The sequence below is a fragment of the Terrapene carolina genome, unplaced genomic scaffold (genome assembly GCF_002925995.2).
Source record: "Terrapene carolina triunguis isolate 2854851 unplaced genomic scaffold, T_m_triunguis-2.0 Scaffold211, whole genome shotgun sequence".
Lineage (NCBI taxonomy): Eukaryota > Metazoa > Chordata > Testudines > Emydidae > Terrapene > Terrapene triunguis.
In genome coordinates, this window is record NW_020664562.1 from 18,315,684 (window position 1) to 18,342,923 (window position 27,240).

Consider the following 27,240-nt stretch of genomic DNA (forward strand, 5'->3'; position numbering starts at 1 on the left):
TGAAGCAGTATATATTTCCTAACTAGTAACTCCAGACACTTAGGCAGAAGATTGTCAGCCTAATAGTTATCAGAAACACATCCTTTGATCAATCCCAGTATTTAAGATCTGTCCCCTACCACAGCTCTTTGTTCTTCAAAATGTACCCTTGAAGAGTGTGGCGAAAAAAATATTTGCTGTTAGACATTCCATTTATAAATAGGGATGGGGCCCCAAAATTCCTATGTGGGTTTTGAGGTGTTTAGTCTCCAGTACTGGTCACTCCTATCATTAAGGATAACAACTCTTATATACTGTAGCTATTTTTCATAGTCCAAAGTAGATGCAAAGCATGACTGAATTATGATGAAAATTAAAGTTGGGAATGAAACTGAGTCAGAAGTGCATGCTCAGTACTCTTGCTCATACGTTCAAATCAAATGTTTCAATACTTTATCAAATTAAATGCTTTTAAAAGCTATTTAAGCCCATCTCAAATGATAACTATCTTGAATTTCACTACTGTAATGACAACTGTTCTGGTTAAATATGTTATGTGTTAACTTGAGAACCTATCATGCCATGGTGTAAAAATGAGAGCTTGTATTAAAACCACTTCCTTTCTCTTGCCAACCTTATATATCATCAAATGAAAGGGAAAAAAGCTGAATGGAATTATCCAGTTGTGACTACATTAGGTAAAATTGGTTCTGATCTAGTGAATATTATGAGTGAAACTTTCTGGTCTTAAGATGACGGGGGTCTCTCTTCAAGAGGTACATGCTTTCATCTGTAAAAGGTATACCATTTTTGATGCCTTCAAGGATGTAGAGCTGCTGAGAAATAACCCAGCTCACAGATGATCATTTGGCACACAGACATGACCTGTTTTGGATAGACCTAATAGTTAATGAGTCAGGCCCTGGTAAATAGCTTTCTTCAAGAAGAATAGTGGCTCTTGTTCTTTGTTTTTCAGCCAACAGATCTGGGTTGGGCATCCTACACTTGACGGATTAACGTACAATAGGCTTTGACTTATTATATCAACAAACTAGAGAGCTTGCTGGACATGTTTCAATTTTGGGTACTTTTATCAAAAAAATTTATTTCAGTACTGCTGTAATGAGGCATAAGGATCCTTCAGTCTTCTGAAATTATAGAGCCTTTAATCAACCATTTATTCTGGTTGGTAATTATATTTATTATCCAGACATCACAGATACTATGCCACCAGAGACACTTTGTGAACAGCCGCAGAAGTAATTGTATGTGACAGTGGAACATTTTGTACAGCATATACTTCATATCAGCAAGACGATCTAGGTTAACTTACTCAAACGGTGATATATTGCTGTGGATCAAGCAAGTTTAATTCAGAGAATATATATCCCTTGTTCTTGAGGTTAGGAAGTAGTAAAGTCAGTATCTTGAATGCTTACTGTGTAATAAAGTTAAATTAGTACTGTCTAGAGCTGTATTGGTATGAAATGTCTTCTTCACTGCCTTCATACTTTCAAAGAAGCAATGGTAAATTTTCACTTACTTCACAAAGTTAAAGGTCTCTTTACTTAACTGTGGTGACCCAATAATTGTGGGTGTGCAGAAAGCCCTGAATGCTCCCTGATTCAGTGGCTGTAGGACCAATAATGAAAATTTAGACTACCTTTGTCATACCACACAAGAGCTACCACTTCCCACATAAAACAGTGAGTTTTGTTCATTTCAACAGCATGTGATCATGTTAAATTGAACATCAGTTGACCAATCTTGTCAGGCAATAGAATACAAGAAAAGCCATTTTAGAAGGCTAACATGGAGTACAAGCAAGAGACTATAAATCATGTGTATGAGAATACTTTGTGGCAAAATTCCAGTTTCTTCAAATACTGGTCCAACCAACACATGCAGTAATCATATACCACTATTAAAAATTGAAGTGTACCATTTGCCCCTCCCCTCTCACTTACAAAAATGAACTGCAACACATTTAAGGTGCAGAATTAGCCCATAAAGGGGAACCTCAGATTGAGTGTGGAAGTTCTAGGTAGCTGTTCTCTTCTAAATCATACTTCTAATTTTTAGATTCTAGCCAGATTTCTACTGGGGTGGGGGAGAAAGATTAGTGTCAGTAGACTCCCCCCCCCCCCCCCCCCGCCGCCCTCCTTCTTGGAAACCAGTGGGATGCAAAAAAAACCAAAAACCCTCCCCTCAAAACATTTGTGCTGAACTTTGACCTAATTAACAATTCTCTGCCCTTGTACTGTGCCTCTCCTCAACATCTCAAAGGGGCATCTGTGCATATCTGTTTCGCTCACTAAAGGATAAACAAATCACCAAAAACTGCACTGCAAATTAGTACCAATCAAAAATAGAACTCTTATCTTCTGATTCCCAGGCTCCAGCTTTCACCACTGTACACCATGCTGCCTTCCTGCTTAGACTTACTGAGGAACTTAGACTTCCTCAAGGTGTTTTTTTCCAAAGAGAAGGGGTTTCCAGCATGCTCTGAAAATCTGATTTTAGTCTGTTTTTTTTTTTTTTTATAAAAGCTTGTTCTATAACTAAACCTTCTTGACTGAGAACTTTATATCCTGCTCATAAGCTTTGTCCTGGTTTCTGAGGTACCTTATCTCAGGAATGCTTCTCTATTGATCGTTCGTTAATGGAAGTTCAGTCACTGATGCAGCTAGGTCATGATTCATTGATGGTTTTGAAGATCAGGACTGAAGTCCTGAAGAGGAGTGGAAACTTGCTGAGGGAGTGAAGCACCGAGTGATATCCTTGTGGTAGCCTGTTCTATTTATGTAGGCCAGAGTCTTTGAGTTGCATTCCCATTCGCTCCTAAGTATAGTGACCTACACTAATCCAGCATGGAGACGGAGAGCACAGGGATCGCTGTGGCCAGATTCTTGTATGGAAGGAAGGGTCATAGTTTTCTAGCAAATTGGAGGTGGAAGAAGATTGTTATATATAAAATTTATTTTACAAATACTAGTTGGTCACTTAGAATTAGTGATGAATTGAGAGCAGGACACCTTTGCTTTGAACCACTCTGATAGTCGGACAGGAGGAAGCTTTCAGTGGGAAGGAGAATAAAGACCCTGCTAATTCTCTCAAGCATTTCTACTTTCCGACTAATCTCTGTGATTTTGTTTGAATTTACATATCTGGACATCAGAATTGCTGACACAAGCCACCGAGAAGCAAATCCTTTAACTTGGGTATTCCCACTAATCAGCAATAACCCTGCCTTTCATGAGAGGTAATAAAGTTAGCTCATGATTCTAGTGCATATCCTCCAGAGGACAGTGAAGAGCTGGATTGCTCTGGGCTAGTAATAAGCTATGGCACAACATTGAATCAAGAATTCAGGAGATCCAGTAGCTTCAGCCCCCCTTGAACATCACAGCAGTGTTAGGATATGTCCTGGGACATACTCTTTGTTTTTGGACATCTTGAAATCTTGGGTCACAGATGTCTGGGCTTGTGTGAAACATGTTTGGATTCAGTCACCACAAGTCTGACGTGGTAATATTATTTCCGCACCCACTGTACTATCAGCATATCATGTAGAAAAGATGCTTAGACTAGTCTGCCAAACAAGAATAAAATTGTGCCCTCCTTCCTTCAGATGAGCTACAATTATTGTCATTGGATTCACGAGAACTTGGGAAGCTGAATGGCAGGGCACAATAATTTTACAGACTAATATTCACATAAATACCTAGTCCATCCTTCTCTCAGAACAGGAGTGTGTTAGATACCAGATCGTTTAACAAAGTCTGTGGGTGTCTTTTTGAAGGTTAATGTGTCTGCATCCAGGCTGAACTGAGGACTTGTAAGGAATAAAATTGGCATCCCAAGGCATCCATGGATTTTAGAAAGTGCTTGTTCAATACATTATAATTTGATTATTCTATTTTTACACTTGTAGAAAATGATTTTAGAGTTCGAGAGGATGCCAGATTCATAACACTAAAGACTCAAGTCCTCTGTTAAAATACCACATAACTACAGCTTGTGGAAATCCCTCTGCTCCCAGTGATTTTTAAAATGTGCCTCAGTTCTGACTTGGAAGGACCATGTCAAGAAGCCAAAGAATGAATTCTCTAAGCTTTAACTTTTTGGCCTGCCTGCTGAGGCAGCTTCCATAAGGTGCCATAAATAGAGGTGAAGTTGTTGTTGATGGTCTTTTGATTTGGAGACCATTAGCTCATTTCACAAAGGCTACCAGATAATATATATTTTGTCACTGCCAACCTAAGATGATTCAAACCAGTGATTTTACGCTCTTAATCTCATTACCATTTCCCCTAGGTCAGGGGTTCTCCAAATTTTATTAATAGTATGGCCCTTCTCTTAATACAGATGGTCTTTTGGACTATCTCTCCTGCACTTATAATATAAAATCACTGTAGAAAGTACGGCATACTTACATAGCAAAGCAAGCCTGGTCATATACTTTCAACTGATTTTTTTTATTATTATTTTTTTTTTTTTTTCAGTTGGAAAATTGGGGTTTTGACCAAACAAATTTTCTTGGAAGAACTGAATGCCTCAAACTCAAAATATTCATATATGGATATGCCACCACTGCTGCTTGGGCATTCTAGGGGTATGTCTAAATTGGAAACTTCAAAGCGCTGCCACAGGAACGCTCCCACGGCAGCACTTTGAAGTGTGAGTGTGGTCGCACGCGAGCGCTGGGAGACAGCGCTCCTGGTAATCCACCTCCATGAGGGGAGCCTGTCTACACTAGTGCTTTAAAGCGCTCAGACTTGCTGTGCTCTGAGGGGTGATTTTTTTCACCCCCCGGAGCCAGCAATTTAGAGCATTATAAAATGTAAGCGTAGACAAGTCCTAGTTCAGTTGCCACAAGTCACTGATCTCAATGGCCAGGCTTCTCAGCTGGACTACGGCTATGTCTACACTAGAGAACCTAGAGCGGTGCAGCTGTACCTGTGCAGCTGTAAGATCTCTCGTGTAGCTAAACAGGAGAGAGTTCTCCTGTCAACATAGTGCTGTGCACACTATCACCTATGCCAGTGTAACTATGTTGCTCAGGGGGGAGGTGTACAATATTCACACCCCTGAGTGACATAAGTTTTGCCAACATAAGTGGTAATGTGGACATAGCCTACATCTCTCCTGATGTAGCATTTCCTCTCATCAAGAGGGAGACTATGGTACATCATGGGAGGTTAGTCTATAGAAGAGAATGGACATATTAGGCACCTATGCTACAGCTTTCATGAGGAACCATGGTGACATTTCCAAATAAAAATTTTCTGACATTGTCAACTTTTTTCTTTGTTACTGAAGATTCAAAATTTCTATGTGATGGAAAATCCCTGTTTTCCTAACATAACTATGAAAAAGTAATAGACGATTTTTTAATGTATTAAATGCTCTGATATAAGTATGTTAATGACATTGGCCACTTTTGTTCTTCTGCCCCTTGCATCCTGTTCCTCTTTCTCTCTCCATATGTTTTTCTAATGCCTGGTTCTTCTACCCCTTCCTCCCCCTGACCCCTCCCCCATCTCTCTTGGTAAGTGGTTGGGTTCTTGTAGTGAGTAGCTCCTGTTTTCTTTCGTGCTTTTAAGCATCAGAGGCAGGTAGGAAACGCCTTTGCTCCCAGATGTTTTTACAAAGAGGCACCTAGGTCCAGTTTGTAATGAGAAAATGACACCTGTAGAAGTGGCTGGAAATAAGGAGAGCTAACACTGATTGGTCAGTTTTCTAGGGGCCACCAGCAACTAGTATGTAGACCACAGTTTGGGAGTCATTGTCCTAAAGCATGAAGTCCCTAAGCACTTGTTTGTCATGAACTTCACTAAGGAATATCCTAGGTGGTTGGGTTTTTTGGGGGAGGGAGGAAAGGGGGTTGAGGAGAGTTTTTCCCTGTCCCTGAGACACCTCCCCCACCCCTTTTCTGATTAGAAATAAAGAAACTTCCATATGTTAGTAAGGGGGAACTTTTTAAACAAAAGAAGCAAAAATGTCAAATGAAGGAACAAAGTCTCAAAAGAACCTTTGCAAAAAAGATGACCAGTGACCCTTTTATACCCCCCAATTTTTTAAAAAGCAAGGCAACATATACACCAATTTAGTGTCATTGTACTAGACTCTTCTCCCTTCTTCTTTCCCTTCCCCCTGCATCCCTGTGGGAAAGCCAACTTTAAACCCATCTCTTCTTTCTGTTCTCTCTCCCTCTCTCAGAATGTTGTCAGCAGAGGAATATGTTGAAATTAATAATCAATAGAATGGCACGTTTCTCCCCCTTCTAGAGAAGAGAGAGAGCTCCCATCAGCACATAGATAAGCAAGGAGGCCAGAATTAAGGTTGCCCAGGCAACTGTAAATTTGACACTTCCTAAATTTCAAGTACATGACTTTGCAACCTAAATAATGTTCTTGTAACGTAGCATAGGGTTTTCATGAATATAATTTCCTACGGGTTGTTTTTTTAAGCTAAAAGAGAAATTATACTTGTAACTGTTACAACCTCCCACCATGAGTGGTGTTTACATCCTTAATCTTCAGCACTGCAGGACAGTGAGTGCCACTTGAACTACAGCACTAACTACAATAGCTGATAGTAGGAAGGATGTTTTCCCTGAGGGAGGTTGGAATGGGTTACTGGGGCCATGTGCTGGGTCTGGGAGGTGGTGGAGGGGAGGCTCATCTGGCCTGGATATATCTTCTCTCTTCCCAGCTCAGGAGCTGGGGGAGCTCCTGTTTCCTGTGGTGTGCAGCCAGAGTGAGGGAGGGCCTTTTAAAAACAACGAGGAGTACTTGTGGCACCTTATAGACTAACACATTTATTTGGACATAAGCTTTTGTGGGCTAAAACCCACTTCATCAGATGCATGGAGTGGAAAATACAGTAGGAAGATATATATAGCAGTACATGGAAAAGATGGGAGTTGCCTTACCCAGTGGGAGGTTGAGACAAATCAGTTAAAGTGGGCTATTATCAACAGGATGAAAAATCACTTTGTGTCATGTTCTGGGTCTGAAAGGGTAGTCAGATAGTCTTTCCTGGCTCTTCTGTGACCCTGCACTGCTATTTTGGCAGTTCCTGGTGTGGTGTCCGCAGCAGTTGCTCCTTAAGTGGCAGCATGGGCCCAGTCTTAGAATGTTTTTGTATTCTGTTGTTGTTTTGACAGACTGCCATAATTTCCTGAGGAATGAAGGTGAGGGAAGGGAAGTAGCTGTTTTCAACAGTGAATATCTCAGTAAAAACTGAACAGAATTTTATGGGACAAAGAGGGTTTCTCTGAGAGCTTGTGTGCTGCAAACAATGGAGGTCTTGGGACTTCTCAAAATGAAGTTTTGAGAATATTTTATAATAGAAAGTGGTAGGCAACTGAAATATAGAGGCCCCCAATAATGGATAAAAGATGTTTTTAGTTGCCCAATACAGTACATACTGAAGAGACAAAATGGGTGAGGTAATATCTTTTATGGGAGCAACTTCTGTTGGTGAAAGAGACAAGCTTTAAAGCTTACACAGAGCTCTTCTTTTGCTCTGTGTAAGCTTGAAAACTTCTCCTCTCACCAACAGACGTTGGTCAAATATTGCTTCACACACCTTGTTCTCTAATATCCTGAGACTGACATGGCTACAACAGCACTGAAAACTTTTTTGCCATGATTACACTGGATCCCAAGTGGAACATAGCAAAATTACTAACTGGCTTGCAGTTTAAAGAGCTGGAAGCAGATGTTCATTGAAATAGTTTAGTTCTTCTCTAAATGTATTTTTTCATCTCTTTCCTCACTCCACAGTTTCTATGCAGATTTTGGACCTTTAAACTTGGCGATGTTATACAGATACTGCTGCAAACTAAATAAGAAGCTAAAGGTAAAGTTTTAACCCTTTATATTTAGATTTCTGTGCCAAATATTCAAACTGTATTGTTTTTAACAAATTGCAGTACATAGCATTGCTGTACAAGTGTCATTTACATGTGTGGATTGCCACGGGCAGGCAGGGGCGAAAGAAAATGCAGGCCTGTTATTTACCAGGCTGCACGTGGCAATAGACTATATTGGTAAGGGATGCAAGGAGAGTATGGGTCGCGATGCAAACTGCAGACACACACACACAACTAAAATTAATCAATTTAAAGTTTTATTGGGGATAATTACAAGGGGTAAGGGAGCAGCATTTGATTAGCTAATAGAGTTAATGAAACTTAAAACACACAATGACTAAAATATCTACTAACAATATTTATAAACAAAGATGCAGCAATTAGTAATAACTGATACTTACAAATACAAACCAACGCATAACGACCGGCAAACGTAGAAACTCTGTTTGAAACACGTGAGCTGAGAGAGAGGCTTCGAGGTGATCAGGCTCAGTTACGGGTGTACACAGGATACACAGGATTCGTTTTTCTTTCTCCTCTCCCTGCCTGCACATGGCAGGCAGCCCATAAAGTACCAACTATGACATCATAGAAGTGTCATAGGGGACGGGGCCCAAAACCTGTTTGTGTTCGTTTCTGATTGGCACAAGCAAAGTTTACACCAAGTAGGGGAGCAGGTGCCTCAAAGTCTGGCTTTGCCCCCAAAAGGTGAGGAAATGCATATTGCTTTAGAATGTGTGCAACACTGAATGACAAAAGAAGAGGCCAGGGCAATACCGGTATGGGCAAGTTTTACAGGATGCAGACAGGAACTCATCTCAACAACATGGTTAACCTTGAGCTTTGGACACAGAAGTTGTGCTGTCTTGCCATGAATGTACTCCCCATGAAGAACTGAAAATTGAGCCTTTTTGTTCAGCAATTGAACCACAAAGGACATGTACACCTCTTTCTCGTCAAGGTGAAATGTAATATAAGCCAAAGGAAGTTAGTGGAATAGTAAGCAAAGGAATGAAAGCCAGAATCCTTTTGAGTTGTGTTGATGTCTTGAGTTCATTGCCAGTATATCTGCCTGTAATCTATAGGTATGTTAGAACAAATAATATTAGACTGAAAGATCATGATACATTCTTACCATGCTATGACAAAAGAAGGATGAAAATGCATATTTAAATGAATATTTTTCAATGGAAGAATTAGGACTTCTTTAGATTGTTTCTTTAGAAACAATGCATCTTTATTAATATAACAGTAATACAGAAAAGTTCAGTTAAATTCATATACAAAAACACTTTTTTCTGATGTGGTGGCACAGTTACTGTTCCTAACCACACATCCATGTACCTGTTTTCTTCTCTGCCCCTGCATCAGGGCTTTCTAAGTTTGGTCCTTGACTTTGACTTACCTTACATAAGACTCATGGATCTATCTGTTTTCTTTGGATGCCGTGATGACTTTTATTTAAATTGTAAAGTGCCTGTCCTGAATCCTAGGCAGTACATAAAAATATACAATTCAGAATTAAAAGGCACCTTTCAAAAATGCATATAAAATGTGACTGTATTGACCTCCTCTAAGAACAGTAATAATACAGTCATGTAGCCTTCAGTCCAGCCCTGTCCCCAGATGCCCAAGGAAAACAAAGGTGGCTTTCTGCACCTGGTGCAAATCCTAACAAATTGGGTTGCCTTATATGAAAAGTAAATATCTTAACTAAACTTTGTTGAGAATCTTCTGACAAAAACAGGCTTTTGTCAGAAAATGCTAACTAGTCTAAACAAAAATGTTCAGAGAATCAGGGTTAACCAACTTCTGATGAGGAAACCTGCCTGACTTCCTGGCAAGTTGTTGAGGTTTCCAGGGTCTGCAGCAGTGGGGCAACCCTGCCACGCAGACTCCAGTGGGGACCCTGGAGTTTGCAGGCTCCCTGTTGCTAAGATGGGGTCCTCAAAGCTCTGGAAATCCTAGCTTGGCTTTCTAGGGAGCCACAGCTCTGATACAGACCTTCCTGTCAATTTTCACTGCTGTTTTTCAGAGATGGACAATATGAAACTGACAAGAATATGTCCATTTCAGCCAGCAGCTGCTGGATCCCAGGGCCTATGTTTTGTTTTGGAAATGCCATGTGTCAGTGCTTCCAAAACTAAAATTTTACAGAATTTTAGGTTCATGGCAAAGTTTGAAATGGAAAGTTCCAGTAGATGGGAAATTTTCCTAAGTTTTGACCAGTTCTAATTTTAACTTCAAGAAAACATTTTTTCCAAGTACAGAAATATTCTCAAATTAATTTTTATAAAGTTTAATGAATTTGTACTGTTCCCTTCAAATTCTTCACTGACTATGTAATATAGTGAAAAAGTGATTAAAGCTAATGGAATAATAGAACATATTACTGCAACATGAAATACTTTACTATCCCCTAAGTAAATGTGTGGAGTTAGATTACTTTTTCATTAGCTGAACATTTAACTACTAAAATTTTCCTTCTAGAACAAGATACTACTACAAAAATAATTCTGGTACTCTGAATTCTCAGTGACCTTACTCACATTGGTACCTTCTTTGAGTTTTGTCAAATCTGCATTAAAAGTGTTCTTAAAATGAACAGCATGTGCTGGGTCATCCTCCGAGTGACCTTAAATGTTCTGCAGGTAATACAATGTCCCACATTTCGTGGTGTTCAGAAGGAGATCTACTCTTGTACAATCCTTAGGGAGTGAACTGTCACAGAACCTCATAGGAGAGCTAATTTATAGGAACATGACTTAATAGAAAAATTTAAATACCTGGCATAAAGTTTCAAAGAAGTACTTGATTGAAACAAACTTCTGCAAGAAACTTTTGTTAATATATCTTATTCATAACCCCTTTGCAAAACAACCTCTAGTGAAAATGGCCATTTATTATGTTTTTGTAATACATTGGTACAAACAAAGGTTAAAGGAACATTATTAAAGTTGAGAAGTCAAGCACTCAGAAGTTAAAAAATTCCGAATTTACAGTTTCCTAACTATGCAACCTAAATTTGGCCCCTCCTTGTGCATGTACATCTTGATACAGTCTGTAATTACACCACTGCATACCACTTTTTCCTCAGAACCCCTGTCACACACCCTGGAAGCCCAACAAAGGACTTCTCAGCTCCATGGCAGGGAGCCTGCGAACCCTAGCTCTAGCCCGGGTGCACAGGGTTTCTGAGCTCCTTCCTGTGGAACCATGACCCTGGAAACCTTTGGGTTCCCAGTTCCAAGGCAGTCTGCATGGCAGGGCTGCCCTGGAGCCACAAACTCTGGCAGCCTGGGGTTTTCCGGAACAATTCTGGTTTGAATTAATCAGCATTTTCTGATTTGAAAACCTCTTTAGTTGGGAAAATTCCAGCCAGTCCTACCACAAACCCTACTTATAATATGAGTATAAAATAATCATTAGTTTCAGGTTTTTGAATTTATGTCCTGTGGGTCGAAGTTAAATGTTGGACTGCATAATTGGGAATTTCCTGTGCCAGTATTGTTAATCAAATGTCTAATATTAACATAATAATTCTTGTTAGTGCCCCTGTTGTGCTCGGAATCTTTCAAACAAAAACAAGGCCCAGCCCTGGTCTTCTGAAGTACTTGGTCAAAAACAAACAGATTAAAGGCAGGGCTGCCCAGGGGATTCAGGGGGCCTGGGGCAAAGCAATTTTGGGGGCCCCTTCCATAAAAAAAAGTTGCAATACTATAGAATACTATATTCTTGTGGGGGCCCTTGTGGGGGCCCCTGTGGGGCCCGGGGCCTGGGGCGAATTGCCCCACTTCCCCCCCCCTCCCCCCCCGGGCGGCCCTGATTAAAGGGAAGAGATACAATATATTAGCTGAGTGCCCAAGATGGCCCTGGATCAGGTACTGGCAAAATAAAGTTGAAGCATTAACTCTCTTGTTGGTATAAGTCAATGAGTCTTTTCCATATGCAATACAACAGAAATGTGTCTTAGGAAGGGACTTAAATGTGGAGTGGGTGGGGGGTCTTTTAATTAAAAATTGATAAATAGGTGGCTGGATCTGTCATCCTAGAAGTGGAGGGCTGATTCAAAGCAAGACAATAGCAGATAAATAGGGATGGAGTGTTTATGTAGGGCATTGACAACTGTGACAGGAAGCTTGAATTTGATATCGTGGCAGAGGGGGAAGCCAGTGGAGAGATTCATATGGGGGAGAGCATGGTTAAAATGATAGGCCAGGAAGATTTTTTTTTAATCACAGCATTTTATACATGCTGAAGAGGGAAGACAAAGGGGAATATTTTGCAGTAGTAGAGCTTGAAAGTGAGGACCTTGAAGAGGAGTGTTAAATGTTTGAACTGTTAAGGTAATCTATTACATAAATTGCAGGTCTAGGCATTCGATGGGTTGATCAACATTTTTCTTTAAAGATGCTGTAGTTAGTTTACATAAGGGTTATATGATTTATATTCGGGGGGGGAAAAACTGAACTTGAAGTTAGTTTTTCTATTGCTAGGTAAGGACTAGTGACACTTCTTTTTTTAAAACTGTTCCTTTTGTATACAGTATGTGGACTCTAAGTTATCTGCTTGTGGTGTGTTTGTATGGTGGTGGTGGTTGTTTTTTAAATAATCCCCTTTGTTATATGTTAAATGTACTCTATATTAAATTCTCCCTCTTTCGGAATTCAGACATTAACACCATCTTAAACTTGTTATATCTATTTCCCTCACCTTGTCTAACTATTCGTGACAGTAATTCTAGAAAGGAGAAAGCAGTCTAGTATAATGGTCCTCAAAATACACCTCTACCCCGATATAACGGTGTCCTTGGGAGCCAAAAAATCTTACTGTGTTATAGGCGAAACCGCATTATATCGAACTTGCTTTGATCCGTCGGAGTGCGCAGCCCCGCCCCCAGGAGCACTGCTCTACCGTGTTCTATCCGAATTCGTGTTATATCGGGTCGCGTTATATCGGGGTAGAGGTGTACCTTAAATCTTAGAGGAATCGGGGAGGCAATCCTTGGCTCTGAATTTGCATAAATAAAATAAGGATTATTTAGTGGAGCTCCCTTTAAGTCTTCCCTCTTAATTGGCAAAAAGTGTGTGTGTGTGTGTGTGTGTGTGTGTGTGTGTGTGTGTGTGTTTTTTAAATCATGTTAACTCAATTGAGTTAGCATAGCAAACTGAAAGCCTGATCAAGACACAGGCTAATACATCTGAAGCCATGTTAGCTGGCTGCATTTTTCGTTTTCAGATGTGTTAACCTGCAGCTTGATGCTGCTTTTCAATTGCGCTAAGCTCAGAGAGGGTCAAGGTAAAAGTTATCAGACCACACACCTCTGTCACCTCATTGAAAAATGCAGGGAGTATAATCATCCATTGATTGTGTATTTCATTGACTACTCTAAAACATTCAGTATTGGCTGACATGATCACCTTTGGAGGATACTGCAGAGATGGGGATTCCTTCATTGCAAGTCTAACATTGACAGACTACAGTGTGAATAGCAGCAGGTGACAAGCGAGTGTTTTTTTTTTTTCACTGGGCAGGGTGCGCCACACACACGCACATTTTGTATATACTTTTCCCAAACCTTTTCAACATGTACACAGAACTTATTGTGAGACAAGCCCTGAAAAGTTTTTACAAAGTGGATGGAATTTGGATTTCCATTAATGGACACTACTTAACCTACTTTAGATACACTGGCAAAATACTCTGCTACAACCACTGATCTAATACAATTAATTGTGGAGTCTGTCAAAACTGTGAGGGATATGAACCCTTCCTGAATGAGTGAGTGAAAACTAAATGCATGCATATTTACACGATTAATAAAATAAGTTGCAAACAGGGATCAAGATTCATGGTCAAGTCATCTAGGATCATAAATATCCAACCAAGGAGGCGGTTCTGAAGAAATCTGAAGAAGACTAAGAATGGCTCAGTCAGCCATGGCCTCCTTTATGGAGGTTTGGAAAAACCATGGCATCTTAAAATGTATGAAGATTTGACTAGTGAAAGCATAATTTTTTCCATAGTGACTTATAGATTTGAATCATGGGAAGTTAATGCTACTGACAAGAAGAAAATAGAAGCCTTTCAGGTGTGGTGCTGGCAAAGACTGTTCCATATCTCCTGGATGGAAAAGAAGACAAATACTTGTTAGAAATATTATTGGACAGAAGCAGAATCTGCTGTCGGAAATCAGCAGGCACAAGCCTACGTACTTTGGTCACATCAGGCATTGAGATGGAAGTAACCCTGAGAAAGTAGTCATGGACGGAGTGGTCGTGGGTCATTGTAGCAGGGGACGATCAGCAAGGAGATTAATAGAAAGTATCTGCGGCAGATCACTGGGAGTTTAGCTGCTGAGGGCTCAGAGCTGGCAATGGAATGAGAGAGCTTTTGAAAAATCTGCTGTGGTGTCACCAATATTCAGATATGAATAAATGATTTTCCTTATTTAATTCAGTGGAGCTAACAATTGAAAAACGCACCCTTTTTACCTGTCAAGACAAGGTCTAAAAGTCAAATCCAGATGTCCTTGTTAGAGATTAGGTTTTGATCTATAGCAAGCAGCTGTGATGACTTAGATTAGTGTGTGAACTAGTCCTTAGTAGTGACTTCCTTATGTGAGTAACAAATAAGTAGCTAATATATTGGCTATTTGTTGTTGTGAGCCTTCTGTTTTTAAGTACTTTGTTTAAAAAAGGCTATATACTCTACAGCTATCTCTTCTTATGAAGGAAGTGTGGGGATACAAATATTTAACTGGACAAACTGGAGTATGGAAAATGTGATTATTACCCCCTACCTGCTCAAGAATGCCCCAAAGAGAAATGAAAAGCCTTCAGCTTCTTAAATTTGTTTTAGGTTTCTGTTAAGTGAATAACACCTCTGGCATTTTCCCTTGAGCTAGTAGTCTCTTACTCAAATATTCTTCTGTTGTGCAGAAAGCCCCAGACAACTGTTTTTTTACCATTGCACTCTACTTTAGGCATTCTATGTGTAACAGACAAGACTGTAATGTGTTGTTGAAAGTGAACAAGTATCTCCAACAAAATATATTGGTTTATATGGGTTTAAATAAATCCTACTCCAAGCAAAATTTTTGCCTCGAATGGAAAAGCTCCAGAGCCTCCATTAGGGATCTCACCATTCCCAATCTTTTTACATGGTGATGGTTACCAGTATAAAAACCCTAACACAGGTGTAATGTACATAAGAGACACTTCATGGCTTTCTTGTTTATTACATGTGCTCTGGAAGAGAAGAGGGTAAGGAGCTACTGCGGTATGGTATGTCAAGTGGGTGAAATAAAGAAGGTACAGTGTGGAGTTTTATTTTATCAGAGGTTAGAATCAGTCTGTTCACATCTTCCAGTACAACATAATGTAAAGAGCACTAATCTTTAGCACACTAGCCAACTTGATTTTAGAGGATAGTTGTAAGAGCCCAATTGGTTTCCCATATGTGATCACTCTGCCTGCAGTGCATGCAGCTGTGGTTCATCCTGCTCAGCATTCTGTTTCTTGCCCCTCTTGTCATCTCTTCCCCACTCAGATATGGCAAAGGAGGCTGCCTCAACCAGCTATCTTTAGCAATGCTATGAGCTTCAGGCTCTGGCTACCTCACTGCCCTAGTCTCCTTCTAGGAGCCTCACCTCAAGTCTCCAGTGAAGAGGAAAGGGTGAAGAATAGGAGGTAAAAATGTTCAGGTTGTGTTTATATCTCCTAAAAGGGACAATAAATGTAGTAGAGGTAAACTGTAAAGTAGAATAGTTTATCAAACAGGAGACATTTGTTATGCTGAATAACTTGCTGCTGTAATGGCGTGAAAGAAGAAGCAGATGAACACATTTGAGAGAACTGCTGGTTCCAAGAGAAGAAGGCAGCTTCTGGCAGCAGGCTAGGAGCTGCTCTGGTGGAAAGAACTAACTATTCTCTGGGCAATCCTCTAGCAGTGGATGATCTGCACGACCCGTGACTAAAACGTAGCATTTTTAGTAGAAGTCATGGACAGGTCACAGGCAGTAAACGAAAATTAATGGCCCATGACCTGTCCATGACTCTTACTAAAAATACCCATGACTAAAACTGGGATTGGGGGACTGCCCGGGGGGCCTCGTGGGTGCTGGGTGGGGAGGGCAGCCTGGGTGCTGGGGGAGAAGGGGTGCAGGCAGTGGTGTGTGGCCTGGGACCCCCACTGTTGCTGGGGGGGCATGGGCTACAGTGCACAGCTTGGGACCCCTGCTGGGGGGGGAGGGGCGATTGGTGGGGCCGGCAGGCTCCCTACCTGGCTCCACATCTCCCTCCCCCCAGCAGCAGCAGAGTTTGGGTGTGGGAGGGGGTAGGGGCTGGGGCACGAGATGAGATGAGGTGGGCTCTGGGTGGCACTTACCTGGGAGGCTCCCCGGAAGCTGCGATGTCCCCCTTGCTCAGCTGCTAGGCAGAGGTGTGGCCAGGCAGCTCTGCACACTGTCTCTGCCCAGGGTACTGCCCCTGCAGCTCCCATTGACTGGATGAGGGGGACATCACAGCTTCCGGGAAGCCACCCAGATAAGCACTGCCCAGAGCCTGCTTCATCCTGTCCTGTGTCCCAACCTCCTTCCCCACTCCCACACCCAAACTTTTCTGGTGCTGGGGGGCGCAGTGGCCCAAGACTGCCCCAGCAGCAGCCAGTGCACCTGGCACAGGGGCCGTCTGAGCTGCCCCTGAGCCAAGCGCACCGGCCACTGCAAAGGTCACGGAAAATCATGGAATCCGTGACCTCCATGACAAACTCGCAACCTTAAACAGCTGTAGCCTGAAGCCCCACTGTGATGTGCTATCTCTTCTCCAAATTACCATGATTTCTTTCTGCCCGAAACTGGCAGAATCTTTGGGGAGTGGAGACCTGTAATACCTCCCTCTCATGAGGGTAGCTGCCTTTGGGAGCAGAAACATGGAGACACTCTTGTTCCCACTGAGTCTCTAGGTTGAGAATCTCTCGTCAAGTTCCTGGTGGTGTTGAGAGTCCTGCTCCGTGTATAACAGGAACAAAGCCTCAGTCCTTATATCCAATCTAGAAGTGGAGGCAGATTATGGAAATGTCAGTTGGGAACTACTGCAAAAAAATCAGCATTTGATAAAACTCCTTTCAGAAAACACACACAAAGTTTCCCCCAACAGAAATACAAAGTAAATATGCTTAGAAAGTTACTAAGTGACAGCTACAGCCCATCAAATACTGGTCTCCACTTAAATATTCCCTTATTCTTGGTTTTTTTTTTTTTTTTTTTAATTCCTTGATATACAGTCATATATATTTAGTATAATGGACAATACTTGGCAGCATGTCTGTTTATAACCAACATGTACTTTAAATAAGTTAAATGGCTTCTGAGAAGTTGTACTTCAGCTGTGTTTGTGAGTGTACTTGTGTCATGAAATCACCGGGCCAGTGCTTCATATGGAGTAGTTCCAGAGCCAGTCAGGACTCTGGGGTAGCATGCCTCCTTCCTCTGAGCATACTGTCACCAGGTCAAGAAGATTACACAGCTTTGACCTTCCTGGGTCTGACCTTGTAGCATTCAGCCTCCCTTTCCTCCCCATGTGCTTCCCGCAGCGAGTCCGCCTGGGCGGGGCTCTTGGGGAAGCCAGAGGGCCCTGCACCCCAACTCTGCAGTCAGATGTGGCTCTTAGCCAGCCAGTAAAACAGAAGGTTTATTAGCTGACAGGAACACCGCGTAGGACAGAACTTGTTAGCACAGAAATCAGTGACTTTCAGCCATGTCCATCTTGGGGAGTCCTGGGCCAGAAGCCCTGGAATCCCTCTCTTCCAGTCCCCCCAAGCAGACAGCCCAGCTTCCAGCAACCTGACCTCTGACACCCCTGTTGCTCCTCCTCCTTGTCTTTGCCCCCTGGCAGAGAGTCACCTGGTTGCATCCCTCCCTGGGTCGCAGGTTACAAAGGGCACCTGTCATAGCATACATACAGACAGCTGGAGCAGCCTCACCTGCCCCAGAGGTCTCAGCCAAAGTCATACACCCCTATTATCACCACCGAGGTATTGGTGCAGCACACAGGGAAACTGAGGCACACATTATTTATGCAAAACTGTAAAACTCACATAGGCTCAACAGTAAGACTCGCATACAGCATAACCAGGGAAAATCTCCACTCCCTCACAACTTGTGCGGGGGCAGATATTTGTCTTTAAACATGGTGGGGAGAAAAGTCGCTGCTTTTTTTTTAAGGTGTGGCTTGGCGAGTGTCAAAAGTAGATTAACATTTTTAAAACACAAACAGTTGTAATAGTCTGGTGGTTGATTTAAAAAAAAAAAAGTGAACTGTTTTTTGTATAGTCAGAACTTATTCAAGGATATCTTTTCTCCAACCCCCCCCCCCCCCCCCAAAAACTGTAGGTAAAGCACTGAGAGGTTATGCTTGATAAGAGAGCCTGTTGACCTTGTTTCATTTCTTGTGTTTTGATCACTGATTGCTATGGAGATGATATGCTGTTCTGAGTAATCAACAGCAAGACAAGAATGCTTGATCATAATATCCTGTTTGCTCTTTGAAATTAAGCTGTAGTGAAATGCTTAACCCACTTTAACATTACAATATTGTGGAGCTTGATTGTTCAGGGAAGCTCAAGGGTGCACTCTTTTTTTCAAACAGGTGAAGAACAAATAAAGTAACCATGCTGTGCTATATACTACTGTTTTGTTCTGCCAAATAAATCTGATTTCATAAAATTGCTATAACAAAAATTACTTGCAAACTTTATTTTTAGCAAAAAGAACAGGAGTACTTGTGGCACCTTAGAGACTAACAAATTTATTAGAGCATAAGCTTTCGTGGGCTACAGCCCACTTCTTCGGATGCTGTGCTGGGGAAGCGCCGGCCAGGGGTGCAGGGTCTGGAGGCTGCCCGGCAAACCGTAAGGCCGGTAGCGCTCGGGCAGCCCTTTTCGCGTGACTGGGAGGGAGGAGGGGGAGTTAGGGCGGGGACTTTGGGGAAGGGGCGGGGAAAGGGCGGAGTTGGGGCGGGGCCGGGGGTGGGAAAGGGGCGGGGCCAGGGCCCGTGGAGTGTCCTCTTTTTTTAATTTTTTTAATATGGTAACCCTACAGTTTGCAAACTTTGCTTAGATTTATCTGAACTTGTAGTTCTTACTTGTAGTAATCTAATTTTCTGTTAAATGCAAAGCAATATCTTCATGGTGAACAATGCAAGGGCTATGCCATATTGATTGCGTAGTATATTGTGACATCATCCAGTGACCATCCTAATGAAATGCTAATCTAGCTACAGCATAAGTGAGAATTTCTAAAACTTCTGGCATTTTCTTTTGTAATGCTTATGGTTTGTCTTGAATCTCTCTAAATAATTGAACAGTATGAACTTGTTTGGGATTCTGTTGTATAAATGAATGGGTTAGATTTTCTTTACTTAAAACTAGAACTAGCATGTTGCTTTTCATATGTTTTTATATTACAAAAGGACTTCCTGTTAGAGATTGTTTTAACTTCAAAGTAGTCTGAGCATATTCCAGAGTTGACCATGAAATGTATAGCACTATTGTCTTGTTGTGTTAAGTGGACTTTTGCATCCTTACTAATTGAGAAACTTTTCTTTGTTGAATAAGCCTGATGGTTTGTGTATAGTAAAAGCTCTAGTTAAATTACTAAAATAAGTAACTTTTCATTATTATAATTTGGAATAAAGAAGCACTTTTGTAGCATTTGAAGAATGTGGACTAAGGCAAGTTAACTATGATTTTTTTTTAATATAGATCTTCATGAGTTTTACTACTGTAACATCCAAACTATGGTATCCTAGGAAACCAGAGGAAGAGCATTCTTAGTTCTTTGTATTGTACATATTAAATCTTTCTTTACATATTTAAAAACAGTTGGTATGTGGCACTATATGGATTTTAAAAACTAGCTGAAAGTATTCTGAACACTTTTTTCCCCTTACATGTGTAAACTTTAAAATTGTAGGTATTCTTTTGGCAAATTCTATAAATTATTTCTAAGTGTTTTAGCATAACTAAAGGCCTGACCCTGTAAGCTGATCTAAGCAGTGGACCTCTGTGAAAATCCAGAGATCTCAGAGGGCTCCACATGTGTTTTAAATTTCTGCCCACACAGATCAGCTTGCAGAACTGGAGGTCTAATGGCTTAATATGTTAAATATAATCTACTGCATTTAATTCTAGTCTGTATTACTTTAGCAATAGTGGTGAAACTGGACTTGATCTGAACATAGAAGTTTCAATTATGTAAATGTTAAGTGCAAATACAGTGTAGTGCTCTTGCAACAATGTAATTTCAGCCAGTACTGGTTGTCATTGTTCCTAAATGAATGGGATTTTTACATAGCTAAGTACTGATATGGCATGGTAGTAGTGTTCCACATTTCTGAATCTACTGGAATCTGCAATCTGCTTATTTTGTAAATCTCTCAGCATTTGCTGTATTGTAAATGAGTTTTTCATGCCAGTTATTCAAGACCAGTTTTCAATCTCTTATTTAAAGCTTTAAGCATTGTCAAAAATTGATTTAAATGTACAATATAGAAATCTGGGTCCATAGAGATTGAAGTGTAGCTCTCACTTCATTTTTTTTTTCTTCCAAATGGCATAGAAGCAATGAAAATTCTATATTCCAATAGTTTATCTTAAATGTCAGAGATGCTTCTGAGAATTTGAGGGTGTACCCCTCTCTCTCTCTCTCTCTCTCTCTCTCTCTCGGTACAACAATAATGCCATCAGTAGTAGTATATTACTGCAGTCTACTATCACCCTGTTTAAAAAAAAAAAATTAAAAAAAAAGATTGCTGTTTTAAGTAGAGGAGGTTTTTAAATGACTACTAAACAATTTTTAAAATTATTTTTAAATCAAATTCCAAAGTATTCTTGGCTATAGAAAGAATTGTATTTCAAAAGAACTGTAAATTATGTTGCTATGAACTATTTAAAATAAGAGATGTAGACAATAAACTAAAACTGTTGTTTGTGTGGCACTATTACTGTAATTTTTTCTGATTTAGACCATAATAGACTTGGTAATGTAATAAAGAAAAAGCTTATTCCTATATTCTTGAGCTATTGATGTGACTTGTCAGATTTTAATATCCGTTGAATGCCATAGAAGATGGGGGCGTGCACGTATAAATAAATATAAAGCAAGTCATGCTTGTCTGTCTCCAAGCATGACCTGTTGTAATCCGTGAGGATACCCCTCCCCCACTCTGGGGGATTATAGTCCCATTTAGATGTACTCCAGTCACATTAATTTAAATCACACTGTTTATCCTCCTGTGGAAGCAGTGGTGAATAAGACCAGTTTATCATAACATACAGACAGATCCACTGCTTGAGGGGCTATTCCTATGGAGGATAGGAGTAAAGAAACTGATGAAAGTATTACAATAAGTTTCTCTTAAATTTGCTGGCTATTTTTGGTTCCTTTTAGAGAAATTCTTTTTTGTATTTAAGGCTTTCATATGAACCCTTGTAGAAAATTCTGTATCTTAAATTTTATTTTCAGTATGCATGAAAAGTCAGTATGGCTAGCACCAATTAAATTGTTAATTGACAATGCTGCAAAAATCTGTAATAGTGTGCAGTACTCCTCAAAAATTTTCAGTGCTGAATCTGAGGGAGGTTTCTGTCAAGAAACTTGCTCCCTCTAAACCCAGTCTCCACGAATACCGCTTAAAACATTTGCAGAATTAGTGTAAAAATCCATGCTTATCTGTTCGAAAGTGCATTGTGATCTGAAGTTTACACAATTTAGTGGAATTATGGAATTACAAAATATCAATATTATAAATTCAGTGATTCAACACTTATTCACTGAGTGAACTAAATATCACTGTGGTTCACGTGCTTTAACTAACTGTTCTGGTTTTAAGTCAGTTATGGATTTCTGAGATTTCCATTCTTGCTGAGATTTTATAATCATTGGTCTTCCTTTAGAATTAAATAAAGAGAATCCTTTGAACTAAATATTGCTGTTTTTAAACACTTATTCACTATCACTTGTATCTCCTTATCTGTGCAATTATTTAACTGTTTCTTTTCAGATGGTTTTAGGATTAGTAAAATCAATGCGGGAAATAAGATGAGGCCTAATACTAAGGGTATGTCTACACTGCAGTTAATATGCATGGCTGGCCCATGCCAACTGACTCAGCCCGATCCCAGTGGGCTGTTTAGTTGTGGTGTAGACATTCAGGCTCAGGCTAGAGTAGAGGTGGGCAAACTCTTTGGCCTGAGGGCCGCATTGGGTTTTGGAAATTGTATGGAGGGCCGGTTAGGGGAGGGGGATGTGGCTGCCCCCCCTGCTTCTCACCCCCTGATGCCCCCCGGACCCTTGCCCCATCCACCACCACCCCGCTCCCTGTCCCCTGACCCCCCCCCTGGAGTCCCCGCCCCTGACTGCCCCCCGCCACCCCATGGAACTCCCCTTCCTGACTGGACCCCTGCCCCATCCAACCCCCCCTTTTCCCTGTCCCCTGACTGCCCCATCCAACCCCCCCTCCTTCCTGACTGCCCCCCCGGACCCATTCCCCCATTCAACCACCTGTTCCCTGCCCTCTGACCACCTCAACCCCTATCCACACCCCCGCCTTCTGACCACCACCCCAAACTCCCCTGCCCTCTAGCCAACCCCCCGCTCCCTGCCCCCTTACCATGCTGCCTGGAACACTGGTGGCTGGCAGTGCTATAGCCATGCACCGCGCAGCACAGAGCACCGGGTCAGGCTGGGTGCTGTCCCAGGAGCTCACAGGCCCACTGCCCAGAGCATTGCGCCAGTGGTGGGGCGAGCTGAGGCTGCATGGGAGGGAGAACAGCAGGGGAGGGGCCAGAGGCGAGCCTCCTGGGCCAGGAGCCGGACAGGAGGGTCCCACAGGACAGATGTGGCCTGCGGGCTGTAGTTTGCCCACCTCTGGGCTAGAGCCTGGACTCCGGGACCCTCTCACCAGCAGAAGTTGGTCCAATGAAAGATACTGCCTCACCCACCTCATAATATTTTTGATTATTTTATCAAATTGAAAATGATTTTTTCTAAAGCTCTGGCTTTTTGTAAGTCCTGTGTTTTCCTGTAATTAACGTAGCTGATACATCTGTCTCCTTTCTCTTTAAACAGTCTTTCAGTCTATCAAGAAAGAAAATAGTCCACTATACCAGTTTTGATCAGCGGAAACGAGCAAATGCAGCATTTTTAATAGGGTCATATGCAGTAAGTATCACTTGTTTATATACACCTCCTGTTCTTCCCTGAGCAGACACTTTAGCCATAGTTTTACATGGCAGCAAAACATAGACTTCAGTGAAATAGTGAGACCATCATTCAATCTTCTGTAATTGAGCTCTTTGTACTGTTTCTTCAAGGTGTAATTAAAACTTTGATGGAGTTGCTTTTTCTGTAGTAGCCTATTCTGATCTTTTAAAGTTTAACTTTAGGATAAATTGTTTATGTAATCAGTAATTAAAATGGGTATCCAAAAGTGTCTGTGCTATAGCTGAACTAATTGAATAACAAATATGATTACAGATTTTAATGTATAATGCAAATACAAGTACACTGACTTTTTTCCATTATCCTTGAGCGGTACAGATTGAAGTAATATGCCGTTTATACAGTACATGAGATACATGGGGAAAGATCTTAGTCCTTTTAGAGGATAAGTCATAGATTTTCTAGCAATTGGTATTTCTTGCTCCAATTGCTTATCTTTTGTAAGTGAATTATTTCTCTAGCAGTATCTGTTCTGTTTCCCACTTCAGGAAAATTAATGTAGATATCAAGCTTATACATTTCTCATACAGGTAGCGTATATCTTGAAGGAAATCAGAAAAGGTAATCAAATGGCATTATCTCAGAATTCTGAAGAAAGTCTTAAGAATGGAGAATTTAAACCCTAACCACCATTACTGCAGAAGCGTTTAATTTGGACCTTTTCCCCTTACAATTTAGCTTCCCTTAACTGCAAATAATCATTCTTTGACCTAGGAAATTGTCACGCATTGAGAATTATGATCACACTATGTGAGCGAGCAAAAGGATCTGACTTATGAATGAGGTTTTTTTGGTTTTTGTTTTGTAAGTTGTGGTAGTGGCTGATAACAGCAAACTCTTGTAAAATTTACCATGTCATTCTCTTTTTTTTTTATCAAATAGTAATTTTAATTTTAAAAGCTTGGTTTTAAAACAGAGTATAAAAAAGCATCATGTGATCTTTTAATGCCAAACTTTACCCCAAAGTGGATTTGTGTATCTGAATGTTAAACCACTGAGAAAAGGTTGTCATGAAAAATCTATCAAAAATTCTTTGGAAACACTGGAGATATCTGTGGGTTGGAAAGAATGTGGTGTTCAAGTAATGACCCTATAGGTGCTCAGCTCAGCTTCAGGTACGCATGGGCCCTATGCCCCCAGTAGTGAAGCACCATAGGTAGAAACATCTCAAAGAACTCCTATTACTGTGCAGGGTCAGTAACTTCTCCTTGCATCCATCCTCAAGACTGGATCCAGAATTCCAAGAGAGCAACAAACTTATAATTATGATCTCTACTAGGGGGGAAACAACTAAACTGAGGACAAACTAGTCTCCAAAAGAGATAGGAGGTGGCTTTCTGAAATAGATGCTATAAATTAAAGCTGTATCAGCTTCACTAGTTTGCAAACTTAAGCAAAGACAGAGCTGAGTACCAGAGAAGGATATGGGTCCAAAGCATAAGAACATAAGAACGGCCGTACTGGGTCAGACCAAAGGTCCATCCAGCCCAGTATCCTGTCTGCTGACAGTGGCCAATGCCAGGTGCCCCAGAGGGAGTGAACCTAACAGGTAATCATCAAGTGATCTCTCTCCTGCCATCCATCTCCACCCTCTGACAAACAGAGTCTAGGGACACCATTCCTTACCCATCCTGGCTAATAGCCATTAATGGACTTAACCTCCATGAATTTATCCAGTTCTCTTTTAAACGCTGTTATAGTCCTAGCCTTCACAACCTTCTCAGGTAAGGAGTTCCACAACTTGACTGTGCGCTGTGTGAAGAAGAACTTCCTTTTATTTGTTTTAAACCTGCTGCCTATTAATTTTATTTGGTGACCCCTAGTTCTTTATGGGAATAAGTAAATAACTTTTCCTTATCTACTTTCTCCACATCACTCATGATTTTATATACCTCTATCATATCGCCTCTTAGTCTCCTCTTTTCCAAGCTGAAAAGTCCTAACCTCTTTAATCTCTCCTCATATGGGACCCGTTCCAAACCTCTAATCATTTTAGTTGCCCTTCTCTGAACCTTTTCTAGTGCCAGTATATCTTTTTTTGAGATGAGACCACATCTGTTCGCAGTATTCAAGATGTGGGCGTACCATCGATTTATATAAGGGCAATAATATATTCTTCTTATTCTCTGTCCCCTTTTTAATGATTCCTAACATCCTGTTTGCTTTTTTGACTGCCTCTGCACACTGCGTGGACGTCTTCAGAGAACTATCCACAATGACTCCAAGATCTTTTTCCTGATTTGTTGTAGCTAAATTAGCCCCCATCATATAGTATGTATAGTTGGGGTTATTTTTTCCAATGTGCATTACTTTACATTTATCCACATTAAATTTCATTTCCATTTTGTTTCCCAATCACTTACTTTTGTGAGATCTTTTTGAAGTTCTTCACAGTCTGCTTTGGTCTTAACTATCTTGAGCAGTTTAGTATCATCTGCAAACTTTGCCACCTTACTTTTTACCCCTTTCTCCAGATCATTTATGAATAAGTTGAATAGGATTGGTCCTAGGACTGATCCTTGGGGAACACCACTAGTTACCCCTCTCCATTCTGAGAATTTATCATTAATTCCTACCCTTTGTTCCCTGTCTTTTAACCAGTTCTCAGTCCATGAAAGGTCCTTCCCTTTTATTCCATGACAACTTAATTTACGTAAGAGCCTTTGGTGAGGGACCTTGTCAAAGGCTTTCTGGAAATCTAAGTACACTATGTCCACTGGATTCCCCCTTGTCCACATGTTTGTTTGACCCCTTCAAAGAACTTTAATAGATTAGTAAGACATGATTTCCCTTTACAGAAACTATGTTGACTTTAGCCCAACAATTTATGCTCTTCTATGTGTCTGACAATTTTATTGTTTACGATTGTTTTGACTAATTTGCCTGGTACCGACGTTAAACTTACCGGTCTATAATTGCTGGGATCACATCTAGAGCCCTTTTAAAATATTGGCGTTACATTAGCTATCTTCCAGTCGTTGGGTACAGAAGCCGATTTAAAGGACAAGTTACAAACCCTAGTTAATAGTTCCGCAACTTCACATTTGAGTTCTTTCAGAACTCTTGGGTGAATGCCATCTGGTCCCGGTGACTTGTTAATGTTAAGTTTATCAATTAATTCCAAAACCTCCTCTAGTGACACCTCAATCTGTGACAATTCCTCAGATTTGTCACCTAGAAAAGCCGGCTCAGGTTTGGGAATCTCCCTAACATCCTCAGCTGTGAAGACCTGAAGCAAAGAATTTGCTTAGTTTCTCCGCAATGATTTTATCGTCTTTAAGCGCTCCTTTTGTACCTCAATTACTGAGGGACCCCACTGGTTGTTTAGCAGGCTTCCTGCTTCTGATGTATTTAAAAAACATTTTGTTATTACCTTTTTGAGTTTTTGGCTAGCCCTTCTTCAAACTCCTCTTTGGCTTTTCTTATTACATTTTTACACTTAATTTAGCACAGGTCACAACATGAAGCATTCCCAGTAGTTCTAGTACTGTTCGTCTAAACTCAAATGGAAGGTATGGCTTTTGTTCCTGTTCTGTCGAGATATTACTCTGAATGCCCAGAAGCAGTTTAGGGGAGTGGTCAGCCATATGAAGACAGCGGTTAACCACATGGCGGCCAGGAATAGAGCCCCAAGTATTTTTGCATTTGTACAATACCACAAAATAAAATAAAACCTTAACAAAAACTACATCAAATTAAAAACTTACCATGCAGTGGCAGCTCCTGTACCACTAGGCTGGACCTGGCTCCCTGGTCTGGGTGTTATGACGTGGAGCATGGGGTTGCAGTGAGACTTAGTCAGATTTGGGCCAGTCATCATGATGCCCTCCTACCCACCTCCCCAGGGCAGGATCAGTGGGGCAGGGGGAAGCATCTAAGGGGGAATAGGGAAGGGGTTTCTGGGACTTAGAGGGAGCAGGAGCTCAGTGGGAGAGGGGAAATATTTAAGGAAGGGAGGGTTTTCTGGGGCTCATGGGGGAGCTGGTAGGATGAGGTTCAGTGGGAGAGAAGGGACATATAAGGGGAGATGAGGGTGCCTGAAGGAGGGCTCCCTGACAATATAGAGGTGGGGACTGGGGTGGAGTCAGTGCTGGAG

General features: G+C 41.1%; 1 protein-coding gene across 1 annotated transcript in view; it reads left to right on the forward strand.

The window, feature by feature from the left end:
- LOC112108746 (dual specificity protein phosphatase CDC14A) overlaps positions 1-27,240 on the forward strand; it is a 118,871-nt gene that overhangs the window by 6,886 nt on the left and 84,745 nt on the right. The window contains exons 3-4 of the mRNA XM_026656053.2: positions 7,773-7,848; positions 22,992-23,084. Coding sequence (XP_026511838.2) covers positions 7,773-7,848; positions 22,992-23,084 — 169 coding nt within the window. The remainder of the gene's footprint in view (positions 1-7,772; positions 7,849-22,991; positions 23,085-27,240) is intronic.